The 23,363-nt window shown below is 40.0% G+C and overlaps 1 protein-coding gene across 22 annotated transcripts in view; it reads right to left on the minus strand.

Annotated features, from left to right (window-relative positions):
* The window catches only part of GRIP1 (glutamate receptor interacting protein 1), a 342,494-nt gene that overhangs the window by 105,127 nt on the left and 214,004 nt on the right, over window positions 1-23,363 (minus strand). Inside the window, exon 1 of one of the 22 annotated variants that reach the window (XM_083574396.1) lies at window positions 607-631. The exons of the other annotated variants lie outside the window; for them this stretch is intronic. Coding sequence (XP_083430522.1) covers window positions 607-616 — 10 coding nt within the window. The 5' untranslated portion in view covers window positions 617-631. Of the gene's footprint in view, window positions 1-606; window positions 632-23,363 lie in introns of those variants that run through there. 22 annotated transcript variants of the gene reach the window in all.

Below are 23,363 nucleotides of genomic sequence, written 5' to 3' on the forward strand. Positions count from 1 at the left end.
TCCCATTGCTCAGTCCCTGCTCCTGCCAACCTAGCAGTTCGAAAGCATGTCAAAGTGCAAGTAGATAAATAGGTACCGCTCTGGCGGGAAGGTAAATGGTGTTTCCGTGCGCTGCTCTGGTTTGCCAGAAGTGGCTTAGTCATGCGGGCCACATGACCCGGAAGCTGTATGCTGGCTCCCTTGGCCAGTAAAGTGAGATGAGCGTCGCAACCCCAGAGTTGGTCATGACTGGACCTAATGGTCAGGGGTCCCTTTACCTTTTTAAACCATATATCATAAAGACACCACTGTCTCTCATTCCAAAGGAAACCAAACTCTAGGTAACCCATGGAATCTGATAGCACTTGGAGAATGGGGTAATGTGCAGCAGTGTGTGTATGTCAGAAAAGCTTCCCTAAATTTTCTTAACGTTTTCTCAAGTTCTTTTTTTTAAAAAAGCTCCAAAAGTGGCAACTTTATTTTGGCAAATGCCACTTTTCATCTACCACATGAAAACACAGGAGTGCTAACCACCTGGAAAATACAATTGTGAACATTCTAGTAAATGGTATCAACGTCATTATATTTTGCTTATGGTTATTATAGCATGAACTGTTAATGACTTACTCAGCTCCATTTGGAAATCTTGGCTTAACCCACAAAGAAGTGCCATCACAGCTAAAAACTGACCCGTTTCAAGAATCCTGTTAAAGCTATGTCTCTCAGGGTGTATTTTAGCTTACAGTCCCTCGATCTGCGTTAAAGTCCAGATGTAATGATCCATGTGTTTTCAGCTCTTTGCAGGAATTTGTCTTGGATTCAGAAGTCCAAAGTGGTTCCTCCAGTCAGACAATGCCATAATCCTGCTACTCCCTAGGATTCACCCAAAGAGTTTAGCAGTAAAGCTAACAGAATCTGTGTCTATAGAAAAGGTTTTACAATTCAGCTTATGTACTCAGCAGCTGGACATTTGGCAGCAAAAATTAAAAAAAGGTTTCTATACCTCTTTTCTTATTCCAGGCACATATGCAATTTATTTATGCCAATGCACCAAAGTTATGGAGTAACACTGTACAGTTCAGTAGTCTCACAAATGATACTCTGAGCTTGTGAAATGTAACTCCATGAATGTAAATTTAGCTCCCGAATGTTATATCTGTTTGGCTATTTTAATAACCGCTCATTGTTAATTTTAAACTTAGCAGCTGCTTTTATTATCTTCTACAGAATTTTGCTTCGGAACTGCATCGAGCCAGCAGTCTAAATTTAATAAGGTTATGAGCAAACAGAGCAATGCATAACAGATAGTCTGCTTTCAAGAACTCAGTAGAAAGTGCTGGTTGGCCTGTTAAGAATGTATCACTAAAAATCAAACAGAATACTTAAGTGTAGGATTAAGCATATCCTGTTTAATACCCCAAATTCTTATAGGGGAAATCTATTGCTTTTATCTAAGACAGGCCTGTATTTAAGCAGTGCTGTAAAATGAAGAACAGTAGCCTGAGAATGCTGCACTCTGTTTTCCCAGGGTCAGTTTCTTTAGTTCAAAATTGGTCCTGACCACAGTGAGTTCAGTGCAGCTGCTCACAAAGACTTGAGCCTGCTGTAGATCTGGAACTTAGGACTTGACAGACTTCAGCCAATAATAATTTAGCCTGTGCACCATAACCAAGTCCCAAACAAAACTGGGGGAAGAAGGAAATTGACGGGAGCAAACTACAGGAAAACTATATTAACAGCTATATCTTAGCCAACTATAGTGTATCACCTCTTTCCCGCCTTCAAAAATATTTGATGCACGCATACTGATTTTCTTTTATCTGTTGGTTGGCATCCTTCTGTCCTGGGAGACAATGAAAGAGTGTGTGTTCAGGGGCAAAGTCAAAACGTTGGAGAGTTATAGTGCCTCCTGTGACTGTAGAGACTGATATGGGACAGACATGTTTTGTTGCAGCTGGAGTCTCATTATAAATTGGTTTGGTCTCCTTATAATTTTAGGGTTTGGGGATAGACAGGAAGTGCAGAGAAGGGTTAATAGGACTTGTCTGGGGGGTTTTGGTAGTGCTTTTAGGAAAACGCAAAAAGACCTAAAACCAATGCATAAAGAAAATAAAACCCAATATTGGGGTAGAAAACAGGTGGTAGTTGTAAATGCTTCAATATGAGTAAAGCTCACTGGTCCAAGAACTCCCCTGTTCCCTGTGATAGGCTGTCTTCACAAGAGCTGAATCTGACACCTGGCTGCGATCGTCTTTCAAAATGGGATGAAGTGGGAAGAGTCTCTATTCACCTTGAATTATTTCAAAGCCATATTTCAAAGGCTGAGCTTATTCTGAAAACATTCTTAAATGCATACTAAAATGAAACATGCGTAAGATGACATATTTCAGAACAAATAAATAATTCCCTTCAATACCAAACTTTGGTGAATGATCACCTATCACTTTGGAAGGCAAAATGCCCCATAAGATAGGAACTTAAACCAATTAGACCCTCAGCTGAAATGCCATAAAATGTATTACGAGGGCCAAAACTGCTTTTTTTAAAAAGGAATTGTCTACATATGACACACTAATAACTGTACACTTCAGGTAAAGAGAAGTTGGGAAAGACCCGTGTGTTTTCCTCATTCATATGCAGTGCACAGCAGCAACATGGGATCAAGCTGCAGAAAAGCAGCTCTGACATGACGGTGTCTCAGGGGAATATGTATGAAGACACTGAGAAGGAAAAGAGGAAATGGCTGGTTATAGCCCAAGTCACGTATTTAATGCCCAAGAGAGCCTTCCTATTACTGAGAATCATTCTGAGATACCTAGGATGAAACTTAGCCCCAAGGGCCATTTTTCTTTCTTTTTTCCAATTTTTTATTTGCAAGTGTAACAAAAATAGGGTATTGCCAGCTGAGATTAGCAATGAGACTATCCCATCGATTCTAATTTAAGCAGATGGATTGATATAAGCAGTCTATTCTGTTCTAGAGTCATTGGACGGTGATGTCAACGCCAGCACTTTGAATTGGGAATGGAAACTTATCAGTCAGTGCATCCGGACCAGGATCAGTATAATATGCTCAAACTTTTTTGTTCTGGTGAGCAACCTTGGTTGCCAAATTCTGTACCAGCTGAATTTTCCAAACTGTCTTCAGAGGAGACCCCATGCGTAACGCGTTGCCGTAGTTTAACGTAGAGGTTAGCACAGTATAGACAACAGAAGTTAGGCTATCCCTGTCCAGATAGGGGTACAGTTGGGCCACTAGCCGAAGCTGGTGGAAATTCAGGTGGATGGGAAAGTAAAAGGATGTATTTATTTTACCTGTCTCGTATCCTGAACCTTCCTCTCCCATTTTCTGAATCCTGAACAGCACAACAAGGCTCTTGTTTTAGGCTGGCTTATGTATTGAACAGAAGCCTCCTGTCAGGGGTTGGTAATATACGGCAACATTTTGTTGTGAGTTCTCACTCATTATCTACCATTTGAAGATTTTCCCAATGATGTTTTCTTTAAGAGCTAAGACTTTGCTTCCTGCTCTACTGTGCTAAACAGTTAAAATTCTAGCAGCTCACATTTTGTCAACATCCTTACTTGCAAATGAGCTGTATAATTTGAAGATGAATCTTATCGCTGGTGTAGAATCCATGTAGATGCCAGACAGTTCAATTAGATAATAGATTTTCTGTACAGCCAAACTAATACCGAACTTATCATGTAAATGGGAGTACCAAGTTCTGCAGTATTTGAAAAGCTCCCAGAACCCAGGTACCAGGTATGTGACCAGCTCCAAATAACAAGGTTTAGGTCATGATCTCATGTTCATCAGTCAGATGAGGCCATTAGCAAGGCATCTTGAGGTAACCAGGGACCCCCCCCCCATGCTACTGGGCTGCTCTGTGGCCTCATTTTTCCAGAAGTTAAATGCATGATCTTCCCATCCCTCCTCCTGACACTTTTTCTTTTCTGAGGTAAAAAAACATAGGCTGACTCATGAATTCCCAGAGCTTGACAGAAGAGGAGGTGGAGAACTTTAATTTTGACAGGCAGGTTTACCTCTTTATCTTAGGGAATTATTTTTTTCAAAATAGCTCCAATCACAGCGACACTGCTGTGAAAGCAGGATGCAAGAAGTGGATTTAAACTACTGGGGTGGTCCACTTGTTTTCCTGACAAACAATTGAAAAACATATTCTCTCTTTTCTTCTGTATGAGGAAGGGAGAGGGAAAAGAAAAAATTCTGACTTTTCTGGTTTTTTTAAAACTAAGATAAAATTACCTAGTACAATAGCCCCTAGGCATACATGCCTAATTCTCATACTGATTTTCACCCCCCACAAACAACAACAATTTCTATTTTTCTACTCCGAAATACTAAACTTTCTCTTTGAGGGAGAACTGTTCTGCCCATTTTTCTGCTATTTGGAAAACTTCATCCATTCATAAGGGTTGGTCATGTCTGTGATATGCAATCCACTCTGCCAAGAAATTAGAAACTTACCAAAAAAACCCCAACATTTTAAATCTTCCATGAATGATCCATCCTGAAATTCTGCTACCTGAATGCACTCAGGATTCTTTGCCTGCAAATTTCATCCACTTATGTGACAAGAGGGGAAAATACAACTATTTTCAGATCCCTTATTCTAGTCAATGGGGTGAAAGAGTGTGTTGGATTTAAAAAAGCAGATTCAGACAAAAATAAAAATTGAATCAGAACGTCAAAGAGCAGATTCAAAACAGAATGGGCTGCTTCCAAATGCTACAGCTACAAGGCGAAACTTGTGGTAGTTGCATATACCATCTGTTTTTTTGCATCATTTGATCACTTACTGAAGAACTGATTCACTTCATACACTCTCTAATCTTGTTCTCGCTGCTGTTTCTGAGACTCTAGGAAATATAATTAGAGTGCCCTTTGGGAATGTCTCTCTGTGTGAAAGAGACTGTGCATGCACAAACTGTTTATTGAAAAGAGCAAGTGTAAGAATATAGGCTTTGATTTGGACTCATTGCAACTAGTTTGTTGACCATTCACACACACAAAAAACTGCAATCTAGGTTCAGGGTCTTTGAAATGTCTGTCTTGTAAAGTTTCCTATTGACCAAATAAGCTTAGGAAGCTGCCACTGACCTGCATTCAATAAGGAACAAAGTGCAGACAGTATAGCCCAGGAGGTTTGTTGCCACAGCAACGTGTCTCAGAAGTCAATGACCTTTTGCATGAGAAGGTGTTTTTAATAGGAAGGTACTAAATTAATATAGCCCATAAGTAACAAATATCACACTGAGACCACAAATTACTTCAGGGGAAAACTGCAAGGTATGAATAAAAAAAGATAGTATAAGCAAAGGTTTATCAGTTGTATGAAGCGATAGTGTTTCTCCAGCCATGGCCATCTGACTATCCAGTGAGGCAAAATAAAATAAAATAAAAAATACTTCAATTGATTGTGAGGCAAGCTGCCCTTTGTGGTCTAGGAAGCTGCAAAGAAAAATATTGCTCCACTGCAATCATTTTTGCTTTCATTTTTCTTATTGCACCTGTATTATTAGTCCACACTAGGCTTTAACCATGCTGCTTTTAATTCAGATTCAGATTTGGATCCTGAGAAGAGTGAATGGAATTCCGCTCACACAATGAGACTTTCTTAGTTCCTCAACTACCACTCATGAGGGCTGAGGAACCCTCTATAATGACATTGGTGGCTGCAGAAAGGGGAAGAAATAGTAAGAATTCAGGGAGGCTGCTTTGCTCGAGTAAAAATGCTTTTCTGTTGGTGCAATACACCTGTGGATTCAAGCTGTGGATTTGAATTTATAGCCCAACTGATTCAATAGATTCAGAGCACTTGGCAGCATTTTAATGCTAACAAAAGCAAAATATTGTATTTTAATGTATTTAACATATTTGAAACATTAGAGGTAGTAAATCAGCTAACAAAAACTTGCATATTGCTTCTAAATGATACTGCTGCACATTACAGTTTTAATTGATACATGTTATGGCTTTAATATGTATTTACTTGAGCTCTGTAAGATAGATACAGATCTTTATTTCACTCCATCTATCATAAAAAATGTACTGTGGTGAACTGTGACTAATAAAACGATTTCCATTTCACACACTGAGGGGTAAAATTGAATACCACTAATATAATGGATATCCACTAAGAATGCCACGTGAATTGCTCCTCAGGCTTTGGTATACCAGCAACAAAAATACATTTTCTCAACTGTGAAGCAGTCACCAATAAAACCTTCCTGTGTGACCTTTTCCCATACTTGGCAGCACCAATGTGGCAGTAATTATGTTCACTCCTTTTCCTGACATATAAATGGAATGTGCAGAGCCGGAAGAGGAAGGAATCTGCTGGTCCTAGACCCCAGAAGGAGCCCCTCTCATACTCTGCAGAATGAGCAAATGGCAGTCCGCCCCCCAAGATGTCCCTGAACTACAACTCCCATCACCCCCCGACTACTGGCCATCCTGGCTAGGAATAATGGGAGTTGTAGTCCAGCAACATCTGGGGACCCAAGGCTGAGAAAGGGTGATGTATATATACTATGGGAATTGAAGATTATGATCAGACATAATTGAAGAGTGTCAGGGCTGAGAAGATATCTCAGCTGAGTCTGGAGCTGGGAACCAGAATCCATGGGACGAACCAGAGGTCAGGATCAACAACTAAGTCAAAACCAAATGAAAATACGAGCAAGCCTAAAGTCATGACCCAAAGGGAAGTTGGGATCAAATGGCAACTTGAAGACACGACTGAAGAACAAACCAGGAGACAGAATCAATGAACGAGACAGAACATGGCAGAATCAGCAGAGAGGTAGGTAAAAAAAGTCCCAAAGTAATGCCTAACCAAAAGCATATTCAGTATACAGTGGTACCTCGGGTTACATACGCTTCAGGCTACAGACTCAGCTAACCCAGAAATAGTACCTCGGGTTAAGAACTTTGCTTCAGGATGAGAACAGAAATTGTGCTCTGGCAGCGTGGCGGCAGCAGGAGGCCCCATTAGCTAAAGTGCTGCTTCAGGTTAAGAACAGTTTCAGGTTAAGAACAGACCTCCAGAACGAATTAAGTTCTTAATGCGAGGTACCACTGTACTGTGTAAAGCGGATGTAGTCTTGTCAATGCAGCTAGGGACCCTCCTTTTTACATGGTCCCCATTTGAAGAGTTTTTATGAGTGCGGATGCGCGCGCACACACACGGTCTGTTCAAAGCCTATTCAACACATGCAGGTGAGGGCAGAATTCAAATTCTCTCTCCTTCATGCTGCCCCCACCTGCCCCACCCAAGGCCCATTTACTCACCCTCCATGTGCTTTGTGCAAATGTGTTCTAGCAACATTTGTTGCTACGCTAAGCACTATGACTTGGGTCTGTAAAAAAAAAAAAAGGGCATTTATACCCCTGAAAACTTATTGACAGCAGTCAGCACTGTCAGTCTACTTGCTAAGCACAAATGCATATCCTGCTTTTCCTTGTCAGTGCAATCAAACACCTCCGTGAGTACAGTAATTGGGGGAAAAGCACACCGTACTGCAATAAAGAAGAACAAACTGCAAGCAAGTATTGCTATGAAGACGTTTTCACGCTTTTCCACAAGAGTCACCGTTTTAATGGAAAGACACTTTAAGATGAAATCTAAAGAGTTTGTGTTAAAAACTACATACAGTGGTACCTCGGGTTACATACGCTTCAGGTTACAGACTCCGCTAACCCAGAAATATTGCTTCAGGTTAAGAACTTTGCTTCAGGATGAGAACAGAAATTGTGCTCCAGCAGTGCGGCAGCAGCAGGAGGCCCCATTAGCTAAAGTGGTGCTTCAGGTTAAGAGCAGTTTCAGGTTAAGTACGGACCTCCGGAACGAATTAAGTACTTAACCTGAGGTACCACTGTACACACATGCATAATGGGGTACAGACGGGTGAATTCTCCTTGCTTGGGCTTAATCTAGCAACAGCAGTATGAAACAATGGTGGAGGGATCTGGGAATTGTATCTGGCGGGAATGGAACAAGGGCAGCTGCTGGATATTCAACCCTCAGTCCAAGAGAGGCTTCCTCAGTTCCCTGCTTCAGTTTATTCCTGAATATTATACCTGTCCCTGCCCCACAATGGTGAGCAGCAGCAACTTTGATTAGGTTTGTTGAAGGAAATGTTGTAGGACACAGTCCCTCCCTTCAGCTTAAGCTGGTTTATAAATCATGCACACACACTATTTAAGGACCCTCAGATATCAAGGAAGGTTTTGGGATGTGTTGGCAATCTACTGGACACCCCCCGCCCCCGCAACTATTTTTATGAAATGACAGAGGAAGTTTCCTACTGGCAAAAACCCTTTCCTGCTCTGGTAGAATAATTTTTCTCTGCACGCTGACAGTTATAGATAATAACCCAAAAAACAAGCAATTGTAGGCAACCTAAGTGCAGGACTGCTGAAGTCACCAACTGCAGACATCAGAGTTGTTCTTACAGAGGCAGGTTTGCAACCCATATTTCTGTTTCAGAAATTGAGGCAATCCAGAAAGGAGCAAAAGAATGGCATCCTTTCCTTCATTCAAATATAAAAGCCTCCATTATCTGCTAATTAATATCCACAAAAATGAAAAAAACTGCCCTGAACATCTAGGGCGGTGTGTGTGTGTGTGTGTGTGTGTGTGTGTGTGAGAGAGAGAGAGAGAGAGAGAGAGAGAGAGAAGTTTTTTAATTATAAAGGAGATTAATAAGTGAGATAAATTGTCAGATAACAACTGTTATATAGCTGTGTGATTATAAGAAAAGGTGAGGTGCTTTGGCTTTTTATGACTTATTTCACTGAAAAGTGGGAACATTTGTAGCACAGCTGATCTTTTCAGTGGCTCTGATTTGCTGAAAATAATTTAGCTGACACAAAATGTAGCCTTATGTAGCTCTTCTATCTCCACCGTGCAGGAAAATTACAGAAAAATAGGCATTCTATCTTAAAATGTGCCTCTACAGAGTTTCCAATGACTTCCCACTTTGGCCATGCAGCCTGCAGACATATGTGGTTGTAACCACAATTTAAGCCCACAGAAGGCATTATCTATTCCCATATGAAGAGAATGAAGAAAATGAAAGTGGATTCAAATCACATAAATAAAATAATTTTGACTACTATAATGGCTTGTTTGTATTATCTATCCTCTGATTTCTCTACTGTGAAATCCAAATGATAATGAAGACCGGGGGGGGGGGGTATTTGTTACTAACCTTTATGTTTCTTATTGACTTCTTCCACTATCACTGTTTCAAGAATTGCTGACCCGTTGATGATTGGGATGGGGCAGAAAGGTGATATGCTCCCAACCAAAGAACATATGTTGTCCAAATTAATAATTCCAGTTTATGCCATTTTTTGCTAGCATTGATACAACTGCAGTTGTTAACACACTTTCTAGGGATAAAGAACTCAAATAGGATTTGCTTCTGAGTATACATGCCTAGGACTGCGCACCTTCCAAAATGATTTTCTGCCTCAATTTGTCTAAAATGACTCCATGGAGGAAAGCATGCAAGAAAGTAAATCATGGCAAACAGCCTTTTTCACCATCAGATTCTCATCATGCAATATTTATTCTCTCATTTTTCCAGTGTCATATCTAAAGTATGAAACACATACAATTCAAAGCTTAAAGGTAAAGGTAAAGGTACCCCTGACTGTTAGGTCCAGTCGCGGATGACTCTGGGGTTGCGGCGCTCATCTCGCTTTATTGGCCGAGGGAGCCGGCGTACAGCTTCCGGGTCAGGTGGCCAGCATGACTAAGCCGCTTCTGGCAAACCAGAGCAGCGCATGGAAACGCCGTTTACCTTCCCGCCGGAGCAGTATCTATTTATCTACTTGCACTTTGACGTGCTTTCGAACTGCTAGGTTGGCAGGAGTTGGGACCGAACAATGGGAGCTCACCCTGGTGCGGGGCTTCAAACCACCAACCTTCTGACTGGCAAGCCCTAGGCTCTGTGCTTTAGACCACAGCTAAATCCTAGATCATGCAACAGTAGAACATGGGGACTAAAGTATGTACATGAATTGAAGCATTGGTCTTTTATTATTCAAGGGCTTCCTCAATAAGTCTATAAAGAGATAAAGAACCAATTCATAGGTGGGGAAGGAGAAGATTCTTGGCTCTTACAGCCATTTCTGGATTTCAGCATCTGCAACATGGCCACTTCTGAGGGGAAACGTTTTAGTTCTCTTTGCTCTCTTGCTTCTACAAGCAGACACTGGATTAATGTATATGTGTTCAGGACTGGAATGTAAATTTGGCCTGTTTCAATAAAGTGCAATCGAAGTCTGTTTAAAATATTACAACAACCACCTTCATTTTTCAATATGCAAATGCCTATTTCAGAATGCCCATGGGTTTCCTTAATTTGGCAAGGACATAATTTATATTGTAGCTTGCTCTATTGCAGCGGAATCTTTACATACAACACCAACACCCACCCACCCACACACCACCCTTAAATTCAAGCCTTTGGGAGCTTCAGCTTGCACCTGCCATCTATGAAGCCACATGCAACATGAAACAAAGGTTAATGAATCCTTAAACAGACAATTGCAATGCCTCCAATAAGTTGTTTTCACAAACCTTTTATTTATATGTTATTAGTGAAATGCAAGGTACATGACAGGGATCCCCAGTTGCCACTCAGTTACTCTGCCACACAGAACTCTCTTCGAGCCAGTTGAGGTTTGTAAGAAGTGTTCTAGAAACTAGGAAACTCACTACCAGGAATTTTAACATTCATTGGTCTAATAATGAATATTTCCTTACTTCCTCTTCGTTTTTCTTAAAACATTGATTACAGACAATCTTTTGCATTATACAAGTCTACAAGCATTCCCCCCCAATACTACTTGTTAACTGGAAGATCCAACTTATGAATATTAATTTTCTCCACTTCTACTTCATTTAGGGATAAATTACAGAACCTCCATTTGAGGAATAACTCTCATTTAAATCAACGTGACACAAAAAAGGTCAGTCCCAGAGTTCTCAACCTTAATTCTAATGAATCAGGGGAATAAAGACCTCCAATATTCTGATTCTACACAGGAGTAAGCGGGGCACTCTTCAATATTCTGTTTCCTCTCCAGGAAGGAAATCAGGTTTCCACAGAGCACAAGTGCTCCTCATCCTATAAATGATACCTTCATCTTAGTGGTCAGAAAGTTCATGATACCTAGCTAATGGCTGGAGCTCTCAGGGCTTAGGATTCTGAAACAGTGAGTGGAGGGGCAGGAGGAATTCTAAAAGCTGCAGAGCAGTCAAAAATTATATTTAAAGAAGATATCAAAACCCAAGTTTTGTAAACATCTAATATGGTATCCAATGTAATTTATCAGTTCACTCCTTTGCTGGTATCCGTAAGGACAGAAGTTACATATTATCCAGTCATTTTTGGTTAGATGATTAATGCTAATGCATATGGAAATATGACAAGTTTATTTTCATTAAAGGGTCTCACTCCTTTTAATTAATTTATGTATTCAAGGGGTTTACAAGGCCTTGAGATTAGCAATTGAGATGTAAAATTGTTCTTTTCTTGAGAATTATTTATTCTGGAAGAGCAAAGATGTGTACACGTACAAACACATGGATTTGAGAATGCTAAGAAACTCAAAATTCAAAACGCAAAGAGAACTTTTATCAATTCTGTATATGAGAAATTAAGTGTACACAACATGATTACATTCTGTCTTATAAAACCCATAAAACTCTTTCTCATCACAAAGCATTTAGCTTCTTCATGACACTGTGAATTATTTAAATCATTATTAAGGCTGCATCTGAAAGTAATCTGCAACATTCCCTGTAGCAGCTCCATTGTGCAGATTGCTATGTGCAAAATTCTTAGATCATTTCTTTATGAAAAATATTTTAAAGGTTCACAGTTACTTGTTTTATAGTTTTAATTTAAACAGAAATGAAGGTAATATTTTGCTGTGTGTCTCAGAATGCAAGTTCTTAAGGCCTTGGGCAAATGCTAACTACAATATTGGGTTTCCTTTTAAATCATATAAGAAAATATATTGAAAAAGCTTTGGTTTAATGTATTATTAGCTAGTCCTACACATGCAAGAATTGTTCATTAGAGTACAATGCATATGCTGTGTCTGAACCAATATTAAAATTAATCGACTTCTAACCATTTTAGTTGTGTCATTTACATTGAATTTTCCATACTACACCATGAAAGGTGAATTTTGGAATTCACTATACTGCTTATATTTCATTGTTACGTTTGTTTGCACATCTCCTTGATAGTTTCTCTCTATAATTGGTTTTTATATATTTCTGTCATTATAAGGAGGTTTCTATAGTATACAGTCACAAAGTCTTTCTATAGAATTCCTCCTGCCCTACACTTACATTATAATTGTCATGGAGAATGGTACTGTGTACTTGTCATGGACTGGCTGGATGCAGATGAGTGGTGAGAGGCACCAGCTGAAGAATCCACAAAGGAAGAAGGCTCAGAGCCAGAGGATTGGTGGTGGGATGACGATGAGGGGTCATAGGGTGAAGAGGAAGCAGATGGGAGGAGGAGGTGTCAGAAGCTGAAGAGATAACAGGATTTTGTGAGCAGGAAGTCTGTAGCAGGGGGCAGTCCAGAATCAGAGGCAGAAGCAGAGGCTGGAGAAGTCTCTGGTTGCACATCAGGGGAGGGGTGCGGCTTCACATGTTGCTGCAGCTGCACCAAAGGGCACCGAACTGGGAACAGCTGCCTAGATGCTATAACATGTGTGCACATGTGTATTTGGAGCCCCATCTACTGGAAATTCTTGCTTTGACAACAAAGAATTAACTACTTGCTATTTGCATTTGATGGTCAGGGGTGTACAGGACAGCATGGCTGTGGTAGTGGGCTGGCTGCTCAGGTCTTCAGTCAGGTCTGCTTATTTCTTATTAATTCAGGCTGTGCCTGGGGGTTCTTGCCTGCCTCATAGCAATTGTTAACAACTTCTTGGTGGTTAAGGCGCTGGGCTGGATCCTTAGTCAATTGGGTACCCCACTAAAGGGGTCCAGGAGGTGGTGTCTCTGTCTGGAAGTCTACACAGGAGCTGATGAGCCACCAAATGGCAATCCTGATAGGATTGTCCTGATTTCATATATGTCACAGAGTGACCCTTAATCCAGAGTCAACCCTGCAGGTGGACTAGTTGATTCTGCATACATACCTAACGCCTTTGCCCAAGCCTACTTTGTTCAATCTGTAATGGAAAAGAGTGGCCTATTTTAACCCAATATTGATGTCCTGTGTCTTTCTTCTTTTTGGCCTGTCCCGTGCCTGGGCTCGCAATTACCCTTGCAGTCATGATTTAGACTAAATCACTCCTCTATAGTGTTAAAGATCTACAGCATTCTGGATATGTGTAAGCCTGGCTCTATGTAAGCTAGGTCATACTCACAGAAGTGCATGGTCAGCACATCATTGTGGTGTTGCTGCTTGTTTACTGTAAATGCAGCCCACCTAATTCCTGATTTGACATTCAGAGGATGATGAATAATTCAAGCCTAGTTGATGTATCTAAGCTACTTGCCTTTTCAATCACTTCATAGCACAGATCAACATGTAGCTCTTTGACTGTGTTGAGCTCAGTTTTTCATTTTCATTTCATTTATTAGACTTATTAGTCGCTCATCACCCAAAGGTCTCCAAGCGACTTACAACAAAAAAGAGGAAAAGGTATACAATACATATCAGTTGGCACCCTTCAGCTCATTGCCAACTTTATAACAAGATATCCCTTTGTATTAAATGGCCACATGAACCGAATACATCTTTGGAACACTGTGTGTTTGAATCTTCACCCTCCTTTACTCATTTGTGTTTGAGATATGCAACTCTAGCTCTAAAGGGATGAGCAGCAAAAAGGTATAGGACCACACTATGCAAAAACAAAAAAGAAAACACAACAACCTAAAAAATAAAACATGCAGCAGATCTCCTCTAGTTGAAAGCAGTGTCAATAACAGGTAGGAGAAATCATTTGTCCAAGACTTGGAGTAGACCAGGGATGGTGAACCAAAAGTCCAATTATATCTGGAGGACTCCAACTCCCATCAGTCCCAGTAAGCAAGGCCAGTGGTCAGGGATGATGGGAATGACACTCAGGTTCCCCATTCCTAGATCAGACGGTATAGCAGCTTCTATAGTGCTGAGGAAATGTTGGGACTTAGTGGCACCAAGGAAGTATGCCTTCCATTATTGCAAATTATTAAACATCAGTTTATACTTAAGTGTGACCTTGCCTTATCCCATGGCCATAGGCAAATTCTGCAATATTAAAAACCATTTGTAAGTATTTACTCCTCTCCGAAATAAGGAAAGCTAGAATATTAGCAAATGAAAATCTGAGCTGCTTGAGAGTTTATGCTTCAAATAAACGTATTCCAACATAGTGCCCTCCAGGTGTTGAACTACAACTCTCATCACCCCTGTCCATTAGCCATGCTGGCTGGGACTAATGAGAGTTAATGTTCAGCAACATCTAGTGGCACCACATTTTGGAAGACGGTCTTAAAGTATCACAAGATTATGAGACACACAGGAAAAATCCTCAAAGTGAGTACCTTAGCCTTATATATCCAATAAATAAAAGCTGAAATCTCTGTTTCACTTGAGTTGCTTCCAGGCACTGTGTTTACTGTCCTTTAAGTGCAGCCCAGACTCTCCCCATCCTCTTTTTCACTAGACTAGGACTCTCACGGCAAACCTGTGTCTGAAGCTGTATACAACCCTGTTAAACCTGTTACATTACTAGCTCTTTTGTGGAGTCTGAAAGAAGATTCAGCAGGATGCATACCAGCAGAAATACAAAAGAACTAAACAATAGTTTCTTTTAGGAGCTTGAAAAGGTCACTGCAACCTTCAAACGAAATACAAATCACTTATCTGTATGCCATGGTTCAGACTTTCAACTATATATGAAATGATCTGATGTTTCATTTCACTTTGTTTTAAAAGGGGAACATCTGTGTTTCTCTCTGAGTTAAATTTTATTGTATTAGAAGACAAAGCTGTTTTCTGGTTATAGCTAGTGATTAATCTTGATCAACTGTCACACTTTATTTAACTTTAATTCTGTGAAAAGGTTTTCTGTACAATGTAAGATGAGAATTGACATTTAAATGTTCAGATTTGTTCAGATTACCATCTCATCCTATTAAAAAAAAACACCACTTTCTCGATTTTCCACTTCATACGTTTGATGAAGTAGGCTGTTGCCTATAAGAGCTCATTGCACAATAAAATAAGTTTGCCTCCAAGATACCAAATCATCATGAATATTCTTGTTGCTATAGACTACTAGAATTTTTCTGTATCTTTTAGAGTATTAAATTAAAAAATATATATTGATGAGGCTGTTTCCAAAGGTATATGGAATATATTAATATTATTCCATAACAATTTATTGTTCTTTCTTTAGGGCCACTCATCCACAAGCAATATCATATTAATATGGAGCGCATTAGAGTTGCTCAGTGTTTAGTGCATATGACAATTCTGCCCATGTAGAATGTTAAGTAGATGAGCAATATTTATAGAAATTACATGGGCCACCTGGTAGGGACTACTCTCAGGAGCATATGCACAATGCTAAAGTTCAGAGCTAATAAAATGATTAATTCAGAAAGACAGTTAAAGGTCTTGTCTACACCAGTAATACCAGCCAGGCATAAAGGCCAAGTATGAACACACAAGAGGCGGGAAAATATCTTAACATTTTTGGATGCCACAATGTGGGCTGTGTGAGAGAGAAATAATGCTGGGTCAGAAAATAATAAAGACCACTAGATCATTATAATAGGTGGCTCATTCCTCCAGCAGGTTACAAGACTATTCTAAATATATGATTTAATGAAAAGCAAAATATCTCCCTAGCTACTTCCTGAAGAGGACAGTGAGGTGAGCAAAGCAAACGTTGGCCCAAAGGTAAAACAGCATTGAATGTCATATGCTGAAATTTCCATAGTAATAAATGCAATAACTAGAACCGGGCAATCAGCACCAAGAATTTAAGTCAATCAGTCAATATGTGCTGAAGAAGTAAGTGCTATACTGAAATCAACACAGATGTGTTCAAATCAACAGGCCTTAGTTTCATGTAGTAAACGTGTTTTAAGATCAAGGTGCAACTTGATCGGAGAATGCATCTCCATGCACATCTGCACTTCCAGAAGTTCCTCAAAAACCACAGGTTATTTGAGAAGGAACACTTTTATATTAACTCAGACGGCTGGCAATCATAAGCAATGAGGAGAAAATGCAGGTGTAAAAACAGTATCATTCTAACACAGTAGGCTTTTCAGCACAGAATCATAGAGACATGGATTCTATAAGCCCCAAAGTGGCTCGCATGTTACCATTCTAAAATGCTTTTGTTTTGTGTGTGCGTACACACACACACACACACACACACACACACCTGCAACCATGTTCTCATTAAACAGCAGAAAAGCCACCTTCAAATATGACACCCTTTCAGATAAATTAAAGATTGCCATTAAAAACGAATAAAGCCACCATGAACCATTGCTCTGGATAGGAATGGACATTCCCTTTTATTCATGTCTGAACAGAGGAGAGGTGCAGAGAGCTTTTCTCTGTGAGCAAGTACAGAGGTGGGTGCTTTTATTTATACTCAGGGTAGGAGACACGCCCTTTCTCTTTTACATGGGATATCCAATTTGTGTTATGCCAGGCCCCCACAGCTGCAGTTTTGTGTTTTGTCACACCCCCACAGCCACCACTTTCTGACTAACATGGAAGGCACTTTCTCAAAAATTCCAAATGTGCTCATTCGCCCAGAAAAGGATGGTGACCCCCTGATATGGGTAAATATACAACTTCAGAACTCAACATTTTGTCATTTAGAAGTAATAAATAACATTATCACGACAATTTCATTTCCCCCTCTATTCACTTGCCTACGATGCAAATTGGATCTGCATAGTACCAATTTATACATAGTTCGTTATGTCAGCGTGTCATCAACAACTGAAACCTGTCAAGAGATGATTACTGACAATAGCCGCAACATTTTGGAGCTTGGAACGTTAAGTGGTAGCTTTGAAGCATATACATATCATCTTTTCTCAGCTTGGTTTATCTCCTCTCACATTTGACACTTCGAAATAAATGCTTTCAGGCCCAAACCCTAGGATTGCCTTGCTTTCCTTTGCATACATGCATTTGGAATCCCTGGCTAATCTCAGCAGCAAACACACACGCAAGCAATCATCACACGTTGAGTTGCATATTATTTATTATATGGAAGTTTTTTTTCCATACAGAAAGAAGAACCTGGTATATATGAAGCAGCTAAACATGGTCAGTTCTTGTCCTTGCTCATATATGAACTATATTATCTAGAGTTCTTATCACCAGCATTATTAAACCATGAAAGTCAATGTGTCTAGAGCAGTGCTCCCCAAGCTCACCCCCTCAACCACTTGAATGATTTCCCTGCCTGTTTTAGCAACTGTTAAGATGCTGTGATAGATGTTGCCTAGTTTTAAATTGATGGTGGTGGTGCCAACGTTTAGCTTCAACTTTCTGTGCAACTTAGGGTAGACTGTCATCAGACCTGGAGTCTAAGAGATTGATCTCTTACTACCTCTTTGTGACAGTGAATGAACTACCCCTATAAGTACACCTGGCATAAACACTGACCTCATTTTCGGGAGGCAGATGAAGATACACCTTTGTGCAAAGGCATTTGGAAGGAGTAAATCTTGGTTGTGTTAATTTGCAAAATAACCGTTAGTTTATTGATATCCTGTCTCCTGACTTCCCTTGAGTGTGCTGGCAACACTTTCCAAGTATTTTATCTCTGCAATGTTTGACCCACTTAATCCTTCCTTTCCTGCTTTCTATGATATTATTTTCCCCACCCCATTACTTTGTACTGTTTTTATTATTATTTACACATCCAAAGAAATTTTCTCATCCAACATGGTAACTCCTGTGATGATAATTAACACCAGAGCATTTAATTTTGAAGTTGACATTTTGTGTGAAAGCATTACAGAAAGTTAGATTCACTTCACTATGCTTATATTATACAAAGACAATTAACGCAAGTAGTTAAAAAACAACTCATCTGTTTGTGACCTTTAAGCACAAATTACAATTTCTTTTTTTTAAGCTGCAGCAGAAGGAAAAGAAAAAATACCTAGCACTTAATGCTGATGTGCAAAAATCCACCAGCCCTGCAACTTTTGAATAAAAATTCTGTGGGCTATAATAAGAAAACAAGACTCTGGTCCATTTTCTCCTTCAACTAGATTAAAGCCATCCATCATTTCTCCATGGCATCAACATCATAAATGCTTAAGTCACTGAAGTAAGAGACATGCCAATGATATTCCTTCTTATTTCTAAAACATTTACCTCAATATTCTCCATCAACAAAGTAAATAAATAAAATAAAAACGCAGTAAAGCAAGCAACAATTAAGCAGTTTGACTTTGTTAATTCCTTGTTAATTCACCGTCTTTGGTTTCTTTCTGTCTATGTTTTCCAAATGAGCAGAACAAAAATTAGATCAAGAGATTCAACAACTGTCAACATGTCTAAAAGAAAGTCAGATGGTGGGGTACAAATAAGTAGTAGTAGTAGTTGTTACCAGGTCTGAACGTTCTACCAACTTTGACTTTTAAACTTCTTTCCAATAAGTAATGTGAGATGTTATAATCAACAGGCTGTTTTGGGTCTTCATTGTTGTAGACAAGTGAAATGCCATCTATCATGACTTTGTTTTCCACTCTATTGAGCTAGTTTGTGTCGTGGTGTGACTCCCATATGCTGACAATATTTGGGTTTCTGAGGATACATAGCATCACAATATTTTTATGCTGAAAACAACCATTCTTCAAAGGAATCCCTTGATAAGGGATTCACCAAGGTGGTGTGTTTTCAAAGCCTTGGATATGTGGGGAAAGAATCGGATTGCTTTTCCAATAGCAAATTTTTATCACAGTCTGAATGTGAAGAAAGGGGTGTGTGCAACAAGTGAGAAACAAACACATGCCACAAAATCTGATCCCAATTTAGACAGGGTTTATTACTGAGCCATGCCTATTTGTAATTCTATCAGCCGTGGAAGGGGGGATTTCATATACAAGCTGAGGGAGTCCTCAAAATGTTCCACTTGGGGATGAGCGGCCAAGATCTTCAGGAGGAGCTGTTCACATCCTGGGTGAAATCAGGTTCTGACATTGAGGCCGAATGGGTAAAGTCTGAGGGCCCATCTGGAGAAGTGCCTGAAATGGGGCAAGAAGACAACTGGAGTAAAGGTCTCCTTGAGATGAAGGCCCTCTTCTCAAGTAGACCTCTGGGAAGTTAGCTGACGTGGGAGTGTAGTTCCAGCAGCTCCTACTCAAAAGCCCAAGTGATGGGCTGGAAGAGCTGCTAGCACCATGTCTATGTACCAATTCCGTGCCCTGTCTGCTACTGGATTGCCTGCCTATGACAAACCTGGTCATGGACTGCTGTGACCTTGCCTCTCCCCTCACCCTTGCTGTGAATTCTGCTTGTCTGGACACTGGAAGGGCCCTGGACATTGCTCCAGTTGCTTCCCTATTGGTGCTGCTGCTTGCAAGTCTTCTGTTTATTCATGAGTCCAGTGAGGATAGGACAAAGGAACCAGAATCTTTCTCTTAGAAGCAGAAAAATGCAATAAATTCTTCTGATGTGTGCATATGCACAGGGAAGATTTCACAACCCAGACAAAAGTTCATTGTGGATTTTCAAAATGTTAATGAGCTCATTATAATAATAAAGGAGTAATGTGATAAAAAGAAGCAAAGTGAAATTCCTTGAGATAGAAAGTCCCCAGGACAAGAGTTCAGAGAGATCAAAGACCAGAGTTCAAAGACTTCTGCTGAGCTTATTGTTTGTATTCAGCACTGAAGCTATGCGCAACACCCCGCAGAAAACCTTTGGTTTAAATAATGAAAAAGTAGCTGCTTATAGTTTGTTAGAAATGTTAGTCACAGATTCTGAAGCAAAACTTAAGAATTCTTGCTTTTATCATCAGAAAAGATCAGTATGTATTTTAAAGTGTGTATGTCGTGTATTTCATGACTGGCATTTTAAATATTTAAATATGTTGACCACTTGCAATCAAATACCTTTAACTTCAAGAAATTGTAATATCAAAGCTTTAAAACCAGCTGTATGAACACAAAGAGACTAATTTTCTTAGGAGAGTTTTTCTGTTGCAATTGTTATTTAGGATTTTCTGTGAACAATAGAAGACACAGATTTAGTATGCTTAATCAGTCTTAGTCATTTCCAACACAGCCTTTTTTGTTTGTTTGTTTAAAGGAATACTTTGATCACATTTAGGAAAAAATGCTTCTCTGCATGATAGCTCAGTTGGTAGAGCATGAGACTCTTAACTTCAGTCATGGGTTCAAGCCATGGGTTCAAAAGATTCCTGCACTGCAGGGAGTTGGAGTAGATTACCTTTCTGGTCCCTTCCAATTCTACAGTTCTAAGATTCTAAGATGCTATTCATGAAAGGGAACCTTGAAGCCTGAGTTCTGTCAGTTGCTTCCTCTGTCTTTTACAAGCCACATCCTCACATCATGTTTTCCTCTATACAGTATGGAATCACAGAATCATAGAATTGTAGACTTGGAAGGGACTTTGAGGGTCATCCCTGCCAACCTCCTGCAATCTCAAAAAAACACCCCTGACAGATCTCTACTTAAAAACTTTCAAAGAAGGAGAGTCCTCCACCTCTCATGGGAGTCTATTCCACTGTCAAACATCTCTGCTGTCAGAAAGTTCTTCCTGATGTTTAGTCGGAATCTCCTTTCTTACTTCCGGTTAGCGCCGGCGCTTAATGGCGGATCTCAACCGGAGCTCCGGGAGAGATCTGCTTCGTGGGTTCGGGTCCTGTCAGCTACGGCGAAGCGGGGACCCTTAAAAATCACAGGCGCGTTGCCTGTGAACTGGAGACTCGGCGGGCACCTTTGCGCCCCCCGACGCTGCGAAATAGCCTTTTTAAAGGCTCCGGAGGAGCGGAGGGGTCTTGGAGCGGTGCTGAGAGTCGTCTTCACCCAGCCTGCGAAGCGAAGCCGCGTCGCCATTAGCGGAGAGCGCTGACTTCTTCCCGGGAAATTGGATTAAAAGAACAACTATCCGTGAGTAGGATTGACCGCTAAAATATAATTGGACACTAAAAGTAAAGAAATTGGGCACCGAGACGGACAAGCACTAAAAAGGAAGTCTGCTTTCCGTTCTGTAGCAAGATCAAAGCGAAAGGCACTCTAGCTGTAACTGCTTGAGAGGAAACTTGCGGGATTTAAGAAATCCACCACCAAAGCAAAGAACTCCCCCCCCGAAGGCAGGAGGGGGGGAAGAAGATTTTAAAAGTGTTTCCCTGCCAATTTAAAAGAATTGGATTAAGTATCGCTGCTCTTTAACCTGGGATCGGACTGCCGGAGAAAAGGAACCGGCTAAGGACTGTTGCTATAAGAAGCTAAAAAATATCTTAAATTGACTTTGGTTACTTCCAATTTGAAACACTGTTTCTGTGGTATTACAAAGTTACCTACAGGACACTATTGACTGGGATCCCCATGAAAAAGGAAAGAAAAATTGAAAGGGACTAGGAAACTTTTATTCCTTCTTTTTTGAAGAGTGTGGGATTACTTTGAGAAGTACAGAACTGACTCTACGCCCCCTAGAGGACCTACAAATTGTTTCAGCAACAAGTGGAGTTTAAAATTTGAGAACCTTGTTTGTGAGTTTCAAAGTCTGGGAATGACCTTGACTAAAAGACTTTGTTATGGCAGATGGTAAAGAGAAAGGGGAGTTACAAGAAACAACCTTGAGATCTGGCAGACAATACAAAATTGACACTTACATGCAAAGAAGGGCTTCTGTAACAGGAGCCTCTGGAACTATAGTGGCTGTAAAGCCAAAAGCGAAAGCAATGTCTACAGAAGAATCATTTGCCAAGGTATTGGAGAAGATAAATGACTCTTTGGAGGAACTAAAAAAGCAAGGTGCGGAGACTAAATTGCAAGTTGCTGAAACTAAAGTACAAGTTGCTGAAACAAATAAAAAAATTGAAGAAATCTCTGGGAAAATTGACTTAAATACTAAAAGTATAACTGACCTAGGGAATAAAGTGAACTCAAATGCAGAAGCAATTGGGAAATTATTGGAAGATTCATCTACAACACGAAAGATAGCCGAGGAAGCTAAGGAAATTGCAACTGCCGCGGAGGAAAAATTTCCACCAGTTTACAAGAAATTGGATGAATATGAACTGGCACTCTCTATGCAGGATATGCAACGCAAGGAGAGGAACCTGAGGATCAGACTTGTGCCGGAAAAGGAAGGAGAGAACTTGGTGGATGATTTGACAAAAGAATTTTCTGACTTTTGGAAGCAGGAGCTGAAGAAAGAAGATTTTAAGATAGAAAGTGCATTTAGATTGGGAATAAGACAGAAGAGAAATCGACCCAGAGATTGTCTTATTACCTTAAGATCAAAGGAGGAGCGAGATAAAATATTGAACCTGCACTACCAAACAGCCCTTCGAATTGAAGACTTTTTCATTGAGATCTTTAAAGACATCCCTAAGAGTATCTTGGACGCAAGAGGACATTATAAAGACCTGGTGACACTGCTGAAGAAGAACTACATACCATTCAGGTGGGAATTTCCCCAAGGCTTGTCTTTTAAATATAAGGGAAAGAAGAGAAGAATAAAGACTGTAAGTGATAAAGACAAGTTCTTGGGAGAACACGAAGAAGACCTACAGAAAGAGACATTTCCAGGACAAGGGCATCCATCACTGGACACGAATACGGTACCACCGACAGACGAGGAACAAAAACAGGGAGCTGTAGGAGGAAGGAGTAAATAATCCCATCATGGCTCTGCAACTTCTAACCTGGAATTGTAATGGCTTAAATATTCCCAGGAAGAGAAAAAATATATTTCATGTCTTAAAGAAAGACCAATTGGACTTGATTTGCCTACAAGAGACCCACGTGACAAGAGCACACAGAAAATTATTAATAAACAAAAGACTGGGACAGGAATTTATATCTTCAGACAGAGTAAAAAAGAGAGGAGTGGTGATCTATGCAAAAGAAAAATTGCAACCGAAACAAATTTTTAAAGATGATCAAGGAAGATATTTGGCAATTGAAATTCAATTTCAAGGAGAGAAGTATTTGATAGTGGGGATCTACGCACCAAACGAAGGGAAAGCTGAATTTTTTAAGAAGTTGCATGAAATTTTGATGGACCATATGGATTACAACTTAATTTTGATGGGAGATATGAATGGAGTGGTTTCAACAAATATGGACAAG

The sequence above is a fragment of the Podarcis filfolensis genome (genome assembly GCF_964270895.1).
Source record: "Podarcis filfolensis genome assembly, chromosome: 10".
NCBI classification, from domain to species: domain Eukaryota; kingdom Metazoa; phylum Chordata; class Lepidosauria; order Squamata; family Lacertidae; genus Podarcis; species Podarcis filfolensis.